Source organism: Microtus oregoni, unplaced genomic scaffold (assembly GCF_018167655.1).
Source record: "Microtus oregoni isolate MIOR12 unplaced genomic scaffold, Mior012 000022F_ref0000154, whole genome shotgun sequence".
In the NCBI taxonomy this organism is placed as follows: Eukaryota; Metazoa; Chordata; class Mammalia; order Rodentia; family Cricetidae; genus Microtus; species Microtus oregoni.
This window is the reverse complement of record NW_024543081.1, coordinates 20168593-20185772: the sequence shown is the minus strand read 5'-3', so window position 1 is coordinate 20185772 and position 17180 is coordinate 20168593. Positions and strand designations below refer to the sequence as shown.

Below are 17180 nucleotides of genomic sequence, written 5' to 3'. Positions count from 1 at the left end.
ATCAGTAGGAGAAGCTGAATGGCGGGGGTTTGCAGGGCTGAGCGGTGCAGTGTTGGGTGATGGAATAAGTGACGAAGACTGGCTAATGGAGAACAAATGATGAGCAGGTGGGGATGGATAATAGTGGCACTTGAGCAGTGGATGGCAGTGTTGGGTGAGGCAATGAATGGCAAGCCCACCAAAGATTTAAAAATACTTGTGGGTGGTAGAATGTTTAAGTGGCTGTGTGGTTGCAGTGTAAATGAGTATACAAGTGCATCGGCATGGGTGGATAGAGGGGCCCGTGGTAAGTACGTGGAAACCCACTACTAGGACACCCGCCCTGACCTGATCCACCTCCCACTCCTACTCTGCCCTCTCTGGGCTTCCTGGGTAAGGGAAGCCAGGACAGAGCAAGTGAATGTAACCAGTGCCTAGAAGTCCTTGTCTCTCATCTCTTCCTCTTTTCAGAGCCCTGAGTGTCTAGGGAGAAGTGTCTGGGTTGCTACTCCAAACCAACACCCCTGCTACCCTGCTTTCCCCATGGCAACTGTAGGCAGGAAGCTTGCTAAAGATCCTTGAGTTGAATGAGGAGAGACCACGGCCAGGACTAGGGAGGACCTAGGAAGGCAGAGCTGTCTACAGGCACTTCCTGTGTTCTCAGCATGGTAGCTATCAGCCTGCATATAAAGAGCCCAGAACCGTCTTGCCCCCATGGCTACCCATCACCCGGATCTGGCTGGGCAGGTTCCCCAAATGAAAAGCCGGGCACACAGGCCCACCATGAACTGGATAACTTCCAGCTAGAACCTGCAGTAAGGAGACCCAATTTGCATATGGTCTTCCATGCACTCTACCTTGGTGTGCATTGCCTTATCTGCCTCAGTTTCCTAATCTGTCAAGCAGGATGGTGTTCCCACAAGCTCATGGGTGAAAAGAGAGAGAGGGGAGAAGAAGAGGGAGTGTGTGTGTAAGTGCCATGATTTCTCAGGCACCAGCCTGTCTGACCCATTGGTCCTGCTTCAGCTTTTCAGACCTTTGTGAGTTGCCTGCTCCATGGGATGCACTGTACTGGACACTGCAAGTCAGGGAACAAAGGTAGTGTGGATCCGAGGTAGAATGAGCAGAATCCACAAAGCTGAAACTGACAGGAGGAGAGAAGGGCAAGGGTGGGGCTTGGAGGACTCTGGGAGGAAGGTGGTTTCTAGGTTGGGTAAGGATGCTCAGCCTGGTGGATGGCATAGGACAGGTAAAGGGTCTCACTGAGTTTACTTGTACCTGTGCTTCACACTAGACTACAACCAACTATCTGGATTTCCAGCCCCTTCTGCCAAGGCCAGTCCTTATCTTGTCATCTAGACTGTCCCCAGAGTATTGAAGGTGACACAAGCAAGGCAGGGAAGGTGCTGGACAAGACTGTGGATCACAAACCACACCCAAAACCCATGATAAACTCATGATGAATGCTGTCCGCTTTGGGAAAAGTTAGTTTAATGATCTGCTTTTACCTCATTAAGGAAGGAGTTCAATGTCTGTCTAGAGCAGGGCAGGACCCCTAGGGATTCTCTCAGTGGGCCCCACCATCACCTGAAGACCCCAGTCCTAAACCAGTCACTTCCATTCCTACAGCAGCAACCTCAGCTTCAGATGGGCCCAGAGAGTCAGGAAGTGTGAACTTCCTCCCTGTCCCCCAAAACTGTAGCTAGAGAAGAGAAACCACAAGCCAACCCTTCTTTCCCCATGGCAAACCCAGTCTTTAAGTTGTCCTCCATAGTTCTACAGAGGGCATCTGGTGGCTTCCTTTCTAATGGTCCTGAAGGTAGCCAACCTAGACTACAGGTGTTAGATTGGAAAAACAAAGTGTGATGGAAATCCCATCTCTGGCACATGATTGTGCAAAGAGGCTGACTGTGGGACAGTTTTAGCTTGAACCTCCCACTGTGGGAGGTGATAAGTTTATACCAGTGATATATTATACAAGCTCCAAGACCTCAGCCCCAAGCAGAGGTAATTCTAATAAAACTCCTATGCCGATGCAGACCCGCCCCTCGGTACCACCTACTTCTCCCACTTGCATAACAGGTCTTGGAAGGGGATGTTTCAATTGTACAGCCAATTGGGTCAGTGGGCTACAGGCAAGGGAGTCTTGCCCAAGTTGAAAACCAAACAGTAAAGCCCCTTTAAGGAGAGCTACAAGTGGCCGCCACCTGACAGCCACAGGAAAGAATGGGCACCAGAACTGGACCTGGTTACGAGGGCAGTTGGTATTCACAAGACTCCCCAGAAAGCTAGGGCCAGAGTCTGTGGAATAGCCTCCAAAGACTTTCAGGAAAGCATAGTCACAGATTCAAAATGAAGAAGTAACTGTATATGTTTTGAAAATCCATTTTACAGAGTAAGCTAATAACTGCATCTAAGAAGCCACATTCATCAGACAGCTCCAGGACTCTTGGCACAACCACAGAGACTTGGGTGCAAAGTTCACACACACACACACGATCACCCAAACTTAGGTGAAAAAGGAATTAGCTATGAAAACGAAGCTCACTTTTGCTGGTATCATTGCCCAATAGAAGACACATTCCTTTGAGGGCATGGCTTGGGGCTGGCTTTTATCCTGGGCCTAAAAGCACTTTCATTTGTATGTGTAGTTAAAAAAGGAAAGAAAACAAAAGTAAGTGCAAAGGTGCTTTGTTTCCTACAGATGTGGGTGTTTTTGTGGAACAGCACTCAAGCAGACAGCAAGGGGCTCAGTCAGTCAAAAGCAAAAGTCCTAAGCACTACAATGAGCAGAGCTGGGGTGGGGAACCTACATTCCCACAGCTGATGATAAAAGGCCACTAGCCAATGGTTAATAAATACAAGTTCTACAGGTGGGGAAACTGAGGCTGGAGGTCAGAAAATGGCATCACTGTGGTCTTCCTGTATGGCAGGCTCCAGATTCCACTCAAGCACAGCTGCTTTAACTGTGTTTGTGTGTGTATGCATATACATGTGTATGTGTGTGCATATAGGCAGGTGTGTATGAGTGCAAGCAAGTATGTATCCATGTGGATGTGTGTGCAATTGAATGTGTATGTCTGGATGTGTATCTGCCTGCATACATGTGTCTGCATGTATACACGTGTGCATGCGTATGTATACATGTATGTAAGAGTATTGTGTTCACATATGTCTGTGCATATAAGTGTATTGTACATGTATATAAATATGCATGAGTGTGGATATATGCATGTGCATGTATCTAAGTATATGCATATATGCATGTGAACATGCATGAGAGTGTGGATTTATGTAGATATCTGCATGTGTGTGCACATGAGAGCATATTCATGTGCGTGTGTGTTTGCAATCTTTTCCCCAAGTCAGTAGAAAATCCAATAAAGGAAATGAGAAAAATCATCTTAGCTCTTTCTCAAGTGGCCCAGATCCTGTACTAATGAGAGCCCCTATCCAAGGGGCTAAGACAACAGTTGCTTTTAGCTCCTCTTCCCTTGACACTATTTCCTTGGAAGTTTCAAATATTCGAAGCTTATGTCCAGAACTGCCAATAAAATCAATAAAGGCAACATACCTCAGCGAGAGCCTCCTCAACCTCAAATATTTTTTTAAGGAATGCTGCAACATAACTGTATTTGTCTTTAACCCCAGCCACCCGCATCTTGGGACTGGTTAAGTTTTCTGGGCTGATTTTACTACAGGGAACCAGCCTGAAAAACAACCCCCCCCCTTTTCAGAGCTAGATGACAAATGGCACTTTTAGAAGACTATGAGGTGTCTCCCCTCTGTCCGTGTCACAAGCACAGTCTTGCCTTCCAGCAAATACACCTGCCACCAGAACCAATGACTTGCACATCTGCATATCACCACCACAGTTCAAAGACAGTCACCTGCTGGTCTCTTCTCTAACCTGTGGGGGGAGGGCGCTTAGGAGCCAGCAGGGGCAAAGCCTGTCATATAGACAACTGAAGGGTGACTTTCTTCCCCCAAACATAAAAACTGGCACTGATTTAGCACATATTTTTAAAAGGCAACTCTTTAAAAGTCCTTTCAAACAAGAACGAAAGACAGGTTGTCCTGGGCTGGTGTTTCCTGTTGCATTTAGCACCCTGAAGTCTTGTGTCCTTTCCCCGCCCCCCCCCCTCCAGCAATGCAGGGCTTTTCAGGAAAAGAAAAGTATCATAGGGAAATTAGTGGGTGGTCCAGGAAAGGAAGATGGCTCTCATCAGGGGCAAGAGACCACCTCTGAGACAACATTCTGGCTCTCACAGGTCCAAGGAGATGCCCTAGGCATTGTGCCATGACAGGGCAATTGGCCAGCCAGAGGCACTATTTTGCCTCCTGCCTGAAGAGTATCTACCACATCCCCTGGGGTGACGTATGACACTCATATTCCCACAGGTCTCCATGTGCAAGGCTAGAGGTGTTCCCCAACCCCAACCTCAGTTGGGGTACAGTCATTGGGACCCACCAGAGACTACTCTGTGGACAGTGGCCAGAGTCTGAGAATCTATAGGCAACCCCATCTGTACCAGACAGACTCTTTCCCACAGTGAGTTAAACACCCCTAGTTTTCAAGCAACATCCAGACTCCTTTGGTCCTCACTCTTAGTCCACAGTACAAGCAAGCACTGCCTATTCAACCCATCAGGACCACATCACAGGTCACCTGCTACCAACCCCATCCCAACCAACGAAGAGAAAACTCTTCTCCTGGGACCTAACACACTCTACAACTCAAAGGAAAAATAATGGGTGCTGAAATCTTGGCTCCCAAATGGCCCCTATCTGAGGAAGGGTCAGTACCACCATCACCCATAGACCCATAAACAGCCCTCTGTCACCCAGCCAGCTTTGTCCCACATTCCCCAAGAGGTAGTAAGTGTAAGGCTTAGAACCCACTCAGGGAAGCACAGCCCTCACAGGTGGGTGGGTGTCCGCTGTGAGATTATTCTTAGCGCTCCACTCTTTAAAAAAAAAAAAGTGGCACCTCCACCCTCAAGACAACAGCATTCTGTCTCTGGAAGTTCACAAGCCTGGCCCACCAGAGCAGTATGGAGCACCAGATAGGATCCCCTGGAGGAATTGAGATCATTCCCTGAGGGGTGAGACACAGAAACATGGGGCTGTCTTGAACCTGGGAACCCCCTACCCAGCCTTGCACACTATTTCCCTGGGACTCCTCCCTCCGGAGCCTGGTAGCTCTATAACCCTTCTTTACCTATAGTTGTGATGACGGTGATGGCAAAGTAGAAGGAACCCGCGAATTTCCACTGGACACCAGCACGGTGGGGTTCAGACTGCAGAATCACCAGCTCCAGCTGCTGGTAGTCATCGGAGCTGATGTTGTACTTGCCTCTGATGCGGACCTCTTCCGCCTTAAGTTTCTCCTCCTCGCGCATCTCATGGTCGGACTCAAGGGCGTCGAACACAGCAGCACCCACCAGCAGGTAGGTGAAGGTACAGGCGATCAGGGACAGGGTACGCACGTTCTGCCGCTTCATGGCTGCAAAAAAGGAGCCGCCAAAAGGAAAATGAGCCAAACCAGGGCGCGCTTCCCAATGCAGCGCCGCACGGACGAAGCCTCCTCTGCGATGGAGTCTAAGTTGTAAGCGGTGGTAACAGCAGATGCCGCAGCTGATGCTGGAAATGATAGAATCATCTTGGGGGTCCTCACTGTTCCGAACTTCAACACCTTCAAGCTGAGGAGCGTTCCCGCGTGCCTGGGGCTCCTCCGTCTCGATGGTCACAGTGGACTCCCTGTATTTTGCAGGTTCCGCGGGCTCAGCGGATGCCCCGGGTTCGGCAGGCTCGGTGGACTCTGTGGGAGCAGCAAGTTCCGCGGGCGCAGCGGGTTCCGCGTGCCCAACCGGCTCTGCGGGTGTAGCGGGTTCCATGGGCACAACCGATTCTGCAGGCGTAGTGGGTTCCGCGGGCACAATGGACTCTGCAGGCGTAGCGGGCTCACCCAGTGCAGCCGATTCCACGAATTCAATGGGGTCCGCGGGCGTGGTGACCACCACTGGGATAGGCAAGAGGGTAGGCATGCTCATAGCATCACTAGGGTGCGGAGGCCAGCGATCCTGGACGCGGGACACCCTACGCCAGGCCTGGGTCAAGCGACTTGCCCCAGTGCGGATGGTCATGCGTATGGATGGCCCATGCTCATTTCGCGCGGGCTGCGTGGTCCTCGGCACCTGGCCTCTCGAGACCGCGGACCGGACTGGGGCAGGATCAGGAGTCGGTACAGAAGGCGACCCGGGGAGAGGTTCGGCATCTCTCTGGATGCGTTCCGCGGTTAGCGGGGCCCAGCTAATCGCCTCCAGGATGGCGGTTGCCGGGAGGAGACCAACTTCTCCCTCTAGCTTTCCTCACCCCTTTGGGTGAGGAAACAAAAGTTTGCTAAGTGAAGATGTCTCTAGAATCCCCTGCAAGCAGGGAGAGCGTCTATCTAGCAGGTGCAATGGGCAAGGCAGCCCAATGCCCCAAAGTCCTAATGTCCTGTGCCCACCTGGGAGTGCGGGGCATGCGGGCCCCGTCGGGCGTCAGCCGGTCTGCGAAGTTTGTTTCACTCAGCCTCCGAAGCTCAGGAACAGGGCGAAGACCAAGACAGGAGCTACAACGGAGCTACCTGAGGGCGACGAGGGAACTGCGCAGCGATGGTCGGCCAGCCAGCTCCTTCCAGGGTGGCGGGCGAGGTGGCGGCGGCGGGAGTGGTCCCGCGGGCCTGGAGGAACTGAAGGGTAGGAATAGGGGCAGGCAAAGGCTCATCAGCCACGGAGGATCCCAAGACTCTGGCGTCCAGGAGTCAGGAGAGGCAGCCTCCGCTCTGGTCTGCCTGAGGCGCTGTGCGTGCGCGCCGGAGGGAGCCCGAGTGTATGTATTCGCGAGTGTGCGTGCGCGCGTGTTTGCGTTTGACTGCCCCGCTCTGGCGGGAGGGATGGGGTTGGGGGGGGGGGAGGCTACTCCGAGGACCGGCTTCCCTCCCTCCTCTCTTCTCCTCTCTTCTTTCCCTTCTCTTCCTTCCTCCCTCCTGCAGCCTCCGGGGCGCGCCACCTCCCGCCTGGTCCCTAGCCAGCTGGTGAGGCAGCGCTGGCAGCTTCTGCAGCAGACCTAGTGCTGAGCAGGGTGCTCGCTAGGTGGCTAGAGGGGGAGGGAGAGGGGTAAAACTGGGTGCTGCCACAGGGTACGGGTGTAGGAGCCCAGCCGCTAGTCAGTTTCGACTGGGATGTGGGTGGATAAACACGAATGCCTGGGTTTCTTCTATCCTGCTCCCCTAAGAGCGCACACAGCCTTGGAAAAGTGGAGAGTTTGAGAAACCCGCAGCTGAGGACGAGAAACGAATTCGGCCAGTGGAGGCAGATTAGAGCCTTAAGAAACCCGGAGTGTGGTGAATAGAAGGGGGAGGGGCTATGAGCACTTGGGAGTGCAGCAACAGTGGCCTCGCCGTCCCCCCCCCCCTTAACACACACACAGGAACACACACACAGACTTCCAGCTGCAGCAGCCACCTGGCACAGCAGCACCCTACTGGCTGGGGCACTGCCTCCTAGTGTGTTGGGGTTTTAACAGCCTCCTCAGTCCCCATGGTGGGATGCCAGATGTGTCTCCAGTGGTCCTGCACCTGCCGAACCCAGCTACTTACCCCTAGAGCTCTGGCGAATAGCGCAGACCGCCACTCTTAGAGGCACACACACCTCAAGAAAGGAAGGACAGGAAGAATTCGCATTCCCTCTCTCCCCCAGTATGCTCCCTGTTTCTTCTCTAATTTTTTCTTGTTTCCATGGCAGAGGAGAGGAGCTCAGAGAGCGTCCCTCCAGCAAACCGCGGCGAAGTTCAGCCTGTTAAGTTCAGGCTTGGGGATGGGACAGGAAGATCTTGCCAAAGAGCACCTAGTCTTTTACAGCGAATAAGCCCGTATCTCTCTGTCTAGGCCTTCGGGATCTCCCACCCATCCACCTCTCTTCAGGTCGCTGAGAGGTTTTCCTCACACAAAACACCCCTAGATGTAAAACCAAGGTCTTGAGACCCCCGGATTTGCTTTCCTTGGCTAGGCTATCTTCTCCGTCTCTAGACAAGGAAGAGATGCAGATAGGGGAATCTGGCGACACCCCCCCCCCCCCTCGCCCAGGCAATAGCTAAGAGGCCAGAGCTAGAAACTGACCACAGGAATAAAAGCAGCCTGTGAATCAGACCCAGCTGTTGAGTTCGAAGAAGCCCCGTGTTCTTCAGCCTCCCGGATCATAGTCTGCCTCTGTCTACCCATACTCAGCCTGGTGGGTTTGGAGCTTCCTGTAGGCCTTAGGTAAAAAGCTTTTTCACCCAAATTCAAAGGCTTGTGGGTGCACCACAGGACAGGGGCGTTGGCGCTCTGCACTATGTCTGGACAGTCATGTCTCCATGGGGTCTTCAGGTACGCGAATGGGAAGCCCCACCGGAGCAGGTGCACTCCCCCAAATCCATTTTAGAATCCAAGCCCTCACCCCCTTCCCACACCACCACCACCGTGCTTGGCAAGTGAGTCTGGCTGCGGGGTGAGTCACCACAAGCGAGCGACAAGGATTCCCAGCAACTGGTAATTAATTGAGCCGTGGCTCAGCCCACGACGGAACCCCAATCAGGCCTCCCGCAGCTCTGGCAGCAGTGACACCCAAGAGGTCCAAAAAGGTTTGTGTGTCTCGGTACCACCAGGGGGCACTGGACTCCGATCCACAGATATGCCCACTTTAGAGTCAACTAGACTGCAGTGAAGTCCAAGCTATCCCCAAAGGCGAGTGGGAGGGGGCGGGGATGGGATGGACTGAGCTCCAAGGACAGGATTCCAGGCTTTGCGCAGAGACACTTGTATTCGATTTATGAGGCTCCAGTTACATGCAGTCCTTCGGAAAAATGGAACTTCGGCTTGAAATTATCCCCCAAACCCCTTGCTCCATAGGTGAAGGAAAGGGCCTCCTGTCAAAGACCACAGCATTACTCCATCTGGAACCAACTGTCTCCGGGTTTCTTTCCAACTTTCCCATCAGAAAAACAGTGGTTTTTTAGACCCAAGTTCCCCATCCACGCGCCACAACCCAGTCCTTGAATGTCTTTTGATCGCCTATGGAACTGGAGATCCTTGGAGCAGAGCCTGGGTCCTAACTATTTTGCCTGCATCCCTATTTGTAGTGATAATTTGATTGCATTTTAATAAATCAAACTTGCCTGAAGATCAGAGAAGCAAAGCAGTAAGTCACTAGAGAGACCTTTTACCTCTATCAGTTCTCAGAGTGAAGGGGCGATCCTCAGGCTACCTAAACTACGCTTTCTCCACCACATCTCAGACTTCAACAAGCTGTCTCCTCCTCCTAAGATACTCCTCTCCACCCAGGCTCATCACTCCTGTATTTAAAGCTTGCCTGAAGATAAGATTGCAGAACTAAACCAATAGGGGCCAGGGGGTGGGGAGGCACACACCTTTAATCTCAGGACTCACAGCCACCATGGGGTACAGGAGAGATTGAATCTGCCTAAAAAGAGAAATAGAACTCACACAAAGGTGGTCCCAGCCCTTTAATCCCAGCACTAGGGAGGTGGAGTTAGGAGTGCTGTGGCTGGACAGAGAGGGGTATACAAGGAGGAGGAGACAGCTCATCGGAACCTGAGGTTTTGTGGAGAAGGTGCAGTCTAGGCAGTCTGAGGATCGCCCCTTCCGTCTGAGCATTGGAAGAGGTCAAGGGTTTCTCTGATGGCTTGCTGTTTTGTTTCTCTGATCTTCAGCCATTCTCAAGAAAGATGCTCAGCTACCACTACAGGTTGATGCCCAGAGAGCATTAGATTAGTGACAGCAAACCCCGCCCCCCTTCACTTCATGGGTGGTTCTGAGAATCCTGACTCCCAGGGTTGGGTGCTGGGCCATGGACATTTTTTTAATGCTAGAAAAAAATCTATTATGGTAAAATGTCTTTATCCTTTGAATAATTGCCAATTAAGCTCAGAAATTCTTCCTGCCCTTGTCTGGCGTGGGGTCACCTGTCCACCTTTGAGACAGTGACAGCTCTCCTTCCCAGGTAGGGCTGCAGGTTGATAAGGGCAACCCTGGGGCTTCTTGACTATACTTGGGCATGACTAGGAGGTTCAGGGAAGAGCTGAGACAGGGAGGGAGGGCAAGGCTCTGGGGATGTCAATACAGGGCACAGCTGTGGCCTGTGAGTGGGCACCCAGGCCCTCTGCACCCCTTCAGAAGGCAGTCCCTAGGCCTCCTTGCACTTTGGTTCTTTCTTTACTAAACGTAGATGCATCTTGTTAGCTAATAAAACACACCATGGTTTTGTAACTCTGCCACCTAGTTATTTGTTCTGTTCACATAGTGTGCTTTGTCTGCAGCCTTGCTTCCAGCCCTCTAGCAGAGAGAGGCCAGTGGGCTTGCAAATCCTGGCACCACAATGAATAAGGAAGAAGGGAAGCAACTCAGTGCTTCTTCACATCCCCACAGTGTGTCTGGCTACAGGGGTTGCAGGTAGAGGAAGGGGAAGGGAGGAGGCACAGTGCTCTGTGCCAAGTATCCCAAGCTGGTGCCACTGCAAGCCCAGGGTAGTTTCTTTTTGCTGGTTGTAAGCCAGATCTTCCAGTGCCTCTCTGGACATTCTTAATCCTTGGGAATGCCACTTTCCATGGGGTAGGGTGAGTTCTCTCGTAGGCTCACCTTGAAGGAGGAGCAGTATGGAGTCTTCCCACTGTGGAACCCTGGGATGGTTAATACTGTCAACTTGATAGAATCTAGACTGTGCTCGCCTTTGGGCACACCTGTGAGGGGTTACCTAGGTTATGCTAATTGATGCAGGAAGGTTCATCTTAATTGTGAGCAGCAGCACTCTTTGGGGTGGAGTCCTGGGCTGACTAACAGGAGGGGAGAGAGCTGAGCATTTGCATTCCAGCCTACTTCCTGACTGTGGACATGATATGGCAGCTCCCTCAAGCTCCTGCCACCATGCTGTCCCTGTGTCTAACCTGAGACTGTGAGCCAAAATAAGCCCTTCCTTCCTCAAATTGCTTTTCCCCCATTGGAGACAGGAAAAGGAACTAAGCCCCAAGAACAGGCTCCCCATCCAGCCTTTGGCAAGTCCCAAAGTCATGTGATTTGCATGGTTGGTAGTCTGCCATCACTCCAGCCTTCTGCCAGTGTCAGGTCCCAGAGGAGAGCACCCCAGGTGTGGGGCAGGAAGCCCACCCAGTATTCCCCAGACTCTTCTCGGTATATGAGCTAGTATGGTTTAAAGTCACACCGTTTCATCAGCCCTGGGTTAAACAATAGAACATGGGTCTTCTTGGAGATGTAGGTCTGCTAACAAGGATTACCCCACACACACAGTAGTACCATGACCAGAGTTTTCCAAACTCACTCAGTGATGGAATTGCCTATAGGTGAAGCAGCACCAGGTCCTAGAAGCCCATTTTGGAAGCGGCTGCCCCAGGCTAAAGAGCTGAATGTAGAAAAGTGGACAGTCTGGGTTCTGGGGAACTCATCTTAGTATCTCTTTTTAGACCAGGATCTGTGGTACAGTCTGGAGCACCTCTTGAGTACTAGGGTCTGGCAGCTTCCTTCTTCCTGAGTTCCTACCTTCAGCTCAGTTGAACATGTCCATCTTTCTGTCAGGAAGTCAGACCTTTCCTTTGAACAGGCTGACCTTGCATGTCCATGCTGAAAACCCACCGGTAGGGCAGACACCCTCTTTTCATCATTCCCACCCTCCAATCCAGGCTCCTGTAGCTCCTCTCATCTGAGTCACCATTGTCTGCCTGCTAAGGGTCCACTCTGATGCTACATCTGGTGCCTCTAGGAATTTCCCTCTTCCTCAGGCTGGAGAGCCATGTCTGAGGGAGGGTCCATTCATGGCTGTAGTCAGAGAAGTCCTAATGAAGACCCCAGAAAGCCACTCTTATTGTCCCTGGTTAGTGAGGAGCCAAAGTATCTGAAATTAATACAATGGTGGGAGCTGCAGGCTATGGCAGGCAGAGAGCTATCTCCACTCCCCTGCCCTTTTTTTTTCTTTTTTTGTTTTTTCGAGACAGGGTTTCTCTGTAGCTTTGGTGCCTGTCCTGGAACTAGCTCTTGTAGACCAGGCTGGCCTCGAACTCCCAGAGATTTGCCTGCCTCTGACTCCCGAGTGCTGGGATTAAAGGCGTGCGCCACCACCGCCCGGCTTCCCCTGCCCTTTTTAAAAAGGCACAGGTCACAAGGATGAGGCCATGTGATGAAGTAATGGCATAAAGATTGATCAGATGGGAGCCTCCACACCCTGGTACTCAGCAGGTGCCCCAAACTGTTTTGTGGCTGATGGGTTAAGTTTGAAAGATACTAAAATGAATCCTCAGAGTTTGTTGCCCACAATGTAAACACCAGAGGTAGCACAAAAAGGAAGATGGTTTAGAGCTTCTGAGGCACAAGCCAGTGATGAAAGAAGGACTCAGAGACTGGGTCTTACAGAGGCTCAGGGAACATAGCCTTTGACTTGTCAGGGTCCTGGCTTCCAAGGACATGGGTGGGTGACATGCGGAATTGACCGTAAACAGGTCGCCAAATCCTGATGATCTCACTGGAGATTTCCAAGCTTCAAACTTGTCAATACATTGTTTATGATATCCCAAATGGGCAGAGGATATCCATACATCCACTGCAGGAATAAAATTCTTTGGGGATGGATGTGGTCTGCATCCAGGGTTAGAATTTTAATGGTAGGAGTATCATTTCATGGTAAATGGGATCTTCTTAGAGTCAAGGTCACCTGGCAAGTGAAGGAAATAACCAAAGGCAAAGCCAGCTGAGGCTCTCCCCACAAAGCTCTCTGCCATGAAACCACCATGCAATCCCCTGATGCCCTTTTCCACTAGAGAAAACCAGATTAGTAGAATTCAAGTTTCTTAAGGTGGTCTGGTCCTCTGCTCAGCTCCCACCTGGCCCATAAAAAGCTGTGTCGCACTCCCAAATGGAGCCCAGGATCAATCAGAGGCTGCTGACAGCTCCCAGAGAGTTTGCTACAGTCAGTAAACCTGCGCCCATCATCTGAGACTCATTAACAGGCTGGAGAGGCAGGACCAGCAGCCTGGCCAATAGAGGAGGACAATATGTGTCACACAGAAACTGACACTGCAGGCCAGGTCTGAGCCTCTTGAGCAGCAGAGAGCATCCTGACCCCAGCCTTCATTTCTGAGTGCCCAGCCTTGGCACAGAACACAGGTTAATGGTCATTTTCTGACCCCACTCACAAAATGGACACAGGGAACATGGGTAGACAAAAAAATGACACTGATGACCTCTCTCCATCACCTCCCCCACTACCCAGGGTTAGTATTAGTTAGAGTCAAGGGGCACTTATTGACCCATTCTTCTGCCTTTTTAATGAATAAAACTTAATAGGGCAAGTGAGATGATTCAGTATACTAAAAGTGTTTGCCTCCAATTATTTGATTTGAGTTCAATCTGCAGGGCCCACACAGTAGAAGAAGAGACCTGACTCCCATAAGTGATCCTTTGGTATCTACATGAATGCACTCTATGACATGCATGCACACGTGCACACACACACAATAAAATACATCTTTAATTTAAAAAATATCTTTAGTTCTAAAAATAAACAAATCAAGAAGCTAGTTCAGTTGGTTGAGTGTTTGCCTGGAATGAACAAGGCTCTGGGTGTGAGCTGTACACACCTGTAATCCCAGAACTCTGGAGAGAGATACTGGAAAGTCAGAAACTTACAGTCATCTTTGGGTACATAATGTGTTAAGAGCCAACATGGTACAACACGAGGCCCCGTCTACACAAACACATCAACCTCACGCAGCTGTGATCCCTGCTAGCTACTCTAACAGTGATAGTCACACTGATCTCCCCAAATGGGCAGCATGCAGAGAAGAAGAAACTATGGCATGTTCAACCCTCAGTGAGTCTTCTAGGCCGCATCCCTCCCCACAGGGATCTTTTCTGAAGACAAAGAACCAGAGGTGGTGAATGACTTCAAGGAAACAGTGTTTTCCTGATACAACAGGGCAGATACATAGGACTCAAACACACACACAGAATCTCTGTGACAGCCTGCACAAGACCTATACAAGCTCAAGCCAGAAAATCCTAGCATGGAGTGCGAAGGTGGGCACAAAATCCCACCGCTGGCTGAGAAGCTATCAGCATTTGAAAGCTGCTGCAGAGGAAAAGTCAATTTTCTTTATGGGACCCCCTCCCCTTAGAGGTCAACAACACTCCAGGACAGACCCCATGACAAAATGTACTTACCAAAAAAAATTGAACTTAATGGGTTTAAAAGGCATACTAAAAAATAAGGAAGAAAACTCAAAGGTAGGTAGGTGGGGAGATGAGGGTGGATCTGGGAGCAGTTGGGGGAAGGAGCAAGTCTGGTCAAAATCCACAGTATGAAATTCTCCAGGGAAGTGTATAGGTTGGTTTCAGATCTTTACATCTCCCTCCACTCCTCCAAATCCAGTCTCCAGCCTCATCCCAGGCTCTCTAGCAGGCTACCTGCTGCAGCCCATCCCCCACCCCATTCCCATCTCTAGGTCCCAAGTCCTCTCCTCCTCCCTACTCTTCCTGTTACCACAATCTCCAACTCCAGCAGGATTTCTTTGGGAACCCTTCACATAAGGATGACAGAGAGGCAAGTAGGCCAGTGAAGCAGGCAGGCAAAGCTAGGCAAGCTTGGAATCTTCACTCTCCCTCCTCTCCTCCATATCCAACCCCCAGGCTCATCCCCAGCTCTGTAGCTGAATACCTGTTGTAGCATCTCCTCACTCTCTACCACCATTACTGGAAAACTAAGCAGATCCTAGTGGAACACTCTGCTTTCCTCCTTCCTGGGGATACCCTGAGCCCCCCATCCCATCTCCATTCCTACGTGTCAGCTTCCAATACCTAGGATCACATTTTACCCAGAACCCCAGTGAGCACATCTATTAAAATCCCAGAAGAATTTCCTACCAGGCAACACATAGCCAACACACTCTCCTAAGAACCAGAGAATACATCAAAAAACAAGGAACAAAACACCCACCCAATGAAGACAAGACCAGGTATCATCACCTGGAATTACAATCTTCCTCAAACCAGATGCCTAGATAACATCATAAAAACACAGGACAATAGGTCTTCACTAAAGCAACTCTCCCACAGCAGGTGCCGAGTAACGTAACATAGCTGAAGCACAAAGCAAGGACCTTAAAATAGCCTTTATGAATATGACAGAGGGCCTTAAAGAGGAAATGAATAAATCCTTTAAAGAAATCTATGAAAATGCAAAGAGTGGAAGGAAATGAAGAAAATCATTCAAGATCTGAAAAAAAAATGGAATAGAATCAATAAAAAACCCAAACTAAGAGAAATTTGGAAATGAAAAATTTAGAAACCTCAGAGACAAACCTCAATAACAGAATACAAAAGATGAAAGAAAGAATCTTAGACTCTGAGGACACCACAAAGGAAATGGCTACTTTGGTCAAAGAAAACGTTAAATCTAAAAGAGCTACCAGCATAAAACATCCAGTAAATCTAAGAGACTATAAAAAGATAAAATATAAGAATAATAGAAATTGAGGAAAGAGAAGAAACCCAGGTAAAAGGCATAGAAAATATTTTCAACAAAATAACAGAAGGAAATTTCCCCAACCTAAAGAAGGAGATGCCTATCAAGATACAAGGAGCATACAGTACACCAAATGGACTAGACCAGAAAAGGAAATTCCCTCAACATGTAATAATTAAAACTAAACACAAAACAAAGAAAGAATATTAGAGATGGCAAAGGGAAAAGACCAAGTAACATATAAGACTGACCCATTGGGATTATACCTGATTTCTCAACGAAGACTCTAGAAGCCAGAAGAGCCTGAACAGATGCAATGCAGACTCTAGGAGACCACAGATGCCAGCCCAGAATATTATACCCAGTAAAACTTCAGTCATCATAGATGGAGAAAATAAGACATTCTGTGATAAAACTAAATTAAGAAATATCTATGTGCAAATCCAGTCCTACAGAAGGTGCTAGAAGGAAAACTCCAACGAAAAGAGATTAAAATGCTCAAGAAAACACAGGAATAAATGATCCCAGACCAGAAAATCAAAAGAAAGGAAACGCACATACACCACCACCACCACAACAGCAGCAACAACAAAATAACAGGAATCAACAAACATTGCTCATTGATATCTCTTAACATCAAGGATAGTCATCACCTCAGGGTAAAGAGCTGAAAAAGGATGTGCCAAGCAAATGGACCTAAGAAAGCAGATGTAACTATTTTAATATCTGACAAAATAGACTTCAAGCCAAAACTAATTGTAAGAGATAGCGAATAATACTACATACTCTAAGGAAAAATTCACCAAGTGGATATTGCAATTCTTAACATCTATGCACCAAATACAAGAGCACCCAAGTTCATAAAAGAAATGCTAGCTTAAATCACACACTGATAGTGGGACACTTCAATACCTTATACTCAACAAAGGACAGGTCATCCAGACAAAAACTAAACAGAGAAATGCTGGAGCCCACTGCTGTTATAAATTCAATGGAACTAACCGATGAACATTCCACCCAAACACAAAAGAATACACCTTCTCCTCTACACCTCATGAAAGTTTCTCCCAAATTGACCACATCATTGGCCACAAAGCAAGTCTCAAGTGATACAAGAAAATAGAAATAACACCCTGTATCCTATCCGACTACCACAAATTAAAAATGAGTATCAATAACAACAAAAATAGCATAGAGCTTACAAACTCATGGAAGATGAACAACCCTCTACTGATTGGCAAATGGGTCAAGGACAAAATTAAGAAAAGCGAAGACTTTCTAGACTTAAATGCAAATGAATACACAATGTCCCCAAATTTATGGGACACAATAAAGTTCTAAGAGGAAAATTCATAGCACTAAGTACCTACATTAAAAAAAATTGGAGAGGCTGAGGATTCCCATCAGGACGGGTGAGTGTGTGCTACCCAGGGGCGGACTGTCCCGGAAGAGAGCACAAACCCCCTCCCCCAGCTCCTTCTGCAGGGCTGTCTTTCTTTCGCACCACCCAGCACCCACAGCACCCCTCCCCAACCCTGCCCCGCTGTATGCTAGGACCAGTGCTCAACTACAGTCTTAAGCTCCTAAACTAAGGCGACCCACCCAGAGCGGTGAGTGCCTGCCAGCCCGGCA

General features: G+C 49.4%; 1 protein-coding gene across 4 annotated transcripts in view; it reads right to left on the bottom strand.

Annotated features, from left to right (window-relative positions):
* Kcnk9 (potassium two pore domain channel subfamily K member 9) overlaps window positions 1-6977 on the bottom strand; it is a 42829-nt gene extending 35852 nt beyond the window's left edge. For all 4 annotated transcript variants that reach the window (XM_041672031.1, XM_041672032.1, XM_041672033.1 and 1 more), the window contains exon 1: window positions 5201-6977. In XM_041672031.1, the coding sequence (XP_041527965.1) occupies window positions 5201-6125 (925 nt within the window). In that variant the 5' untranslated portion in view covers window positions 6126-6977. The remainder of the gene's footprint in view (window positions 1-5200) is intronic.
* Between the last annotated feature and the right edge of the window lie 10203 nt (window positions 6978-17180).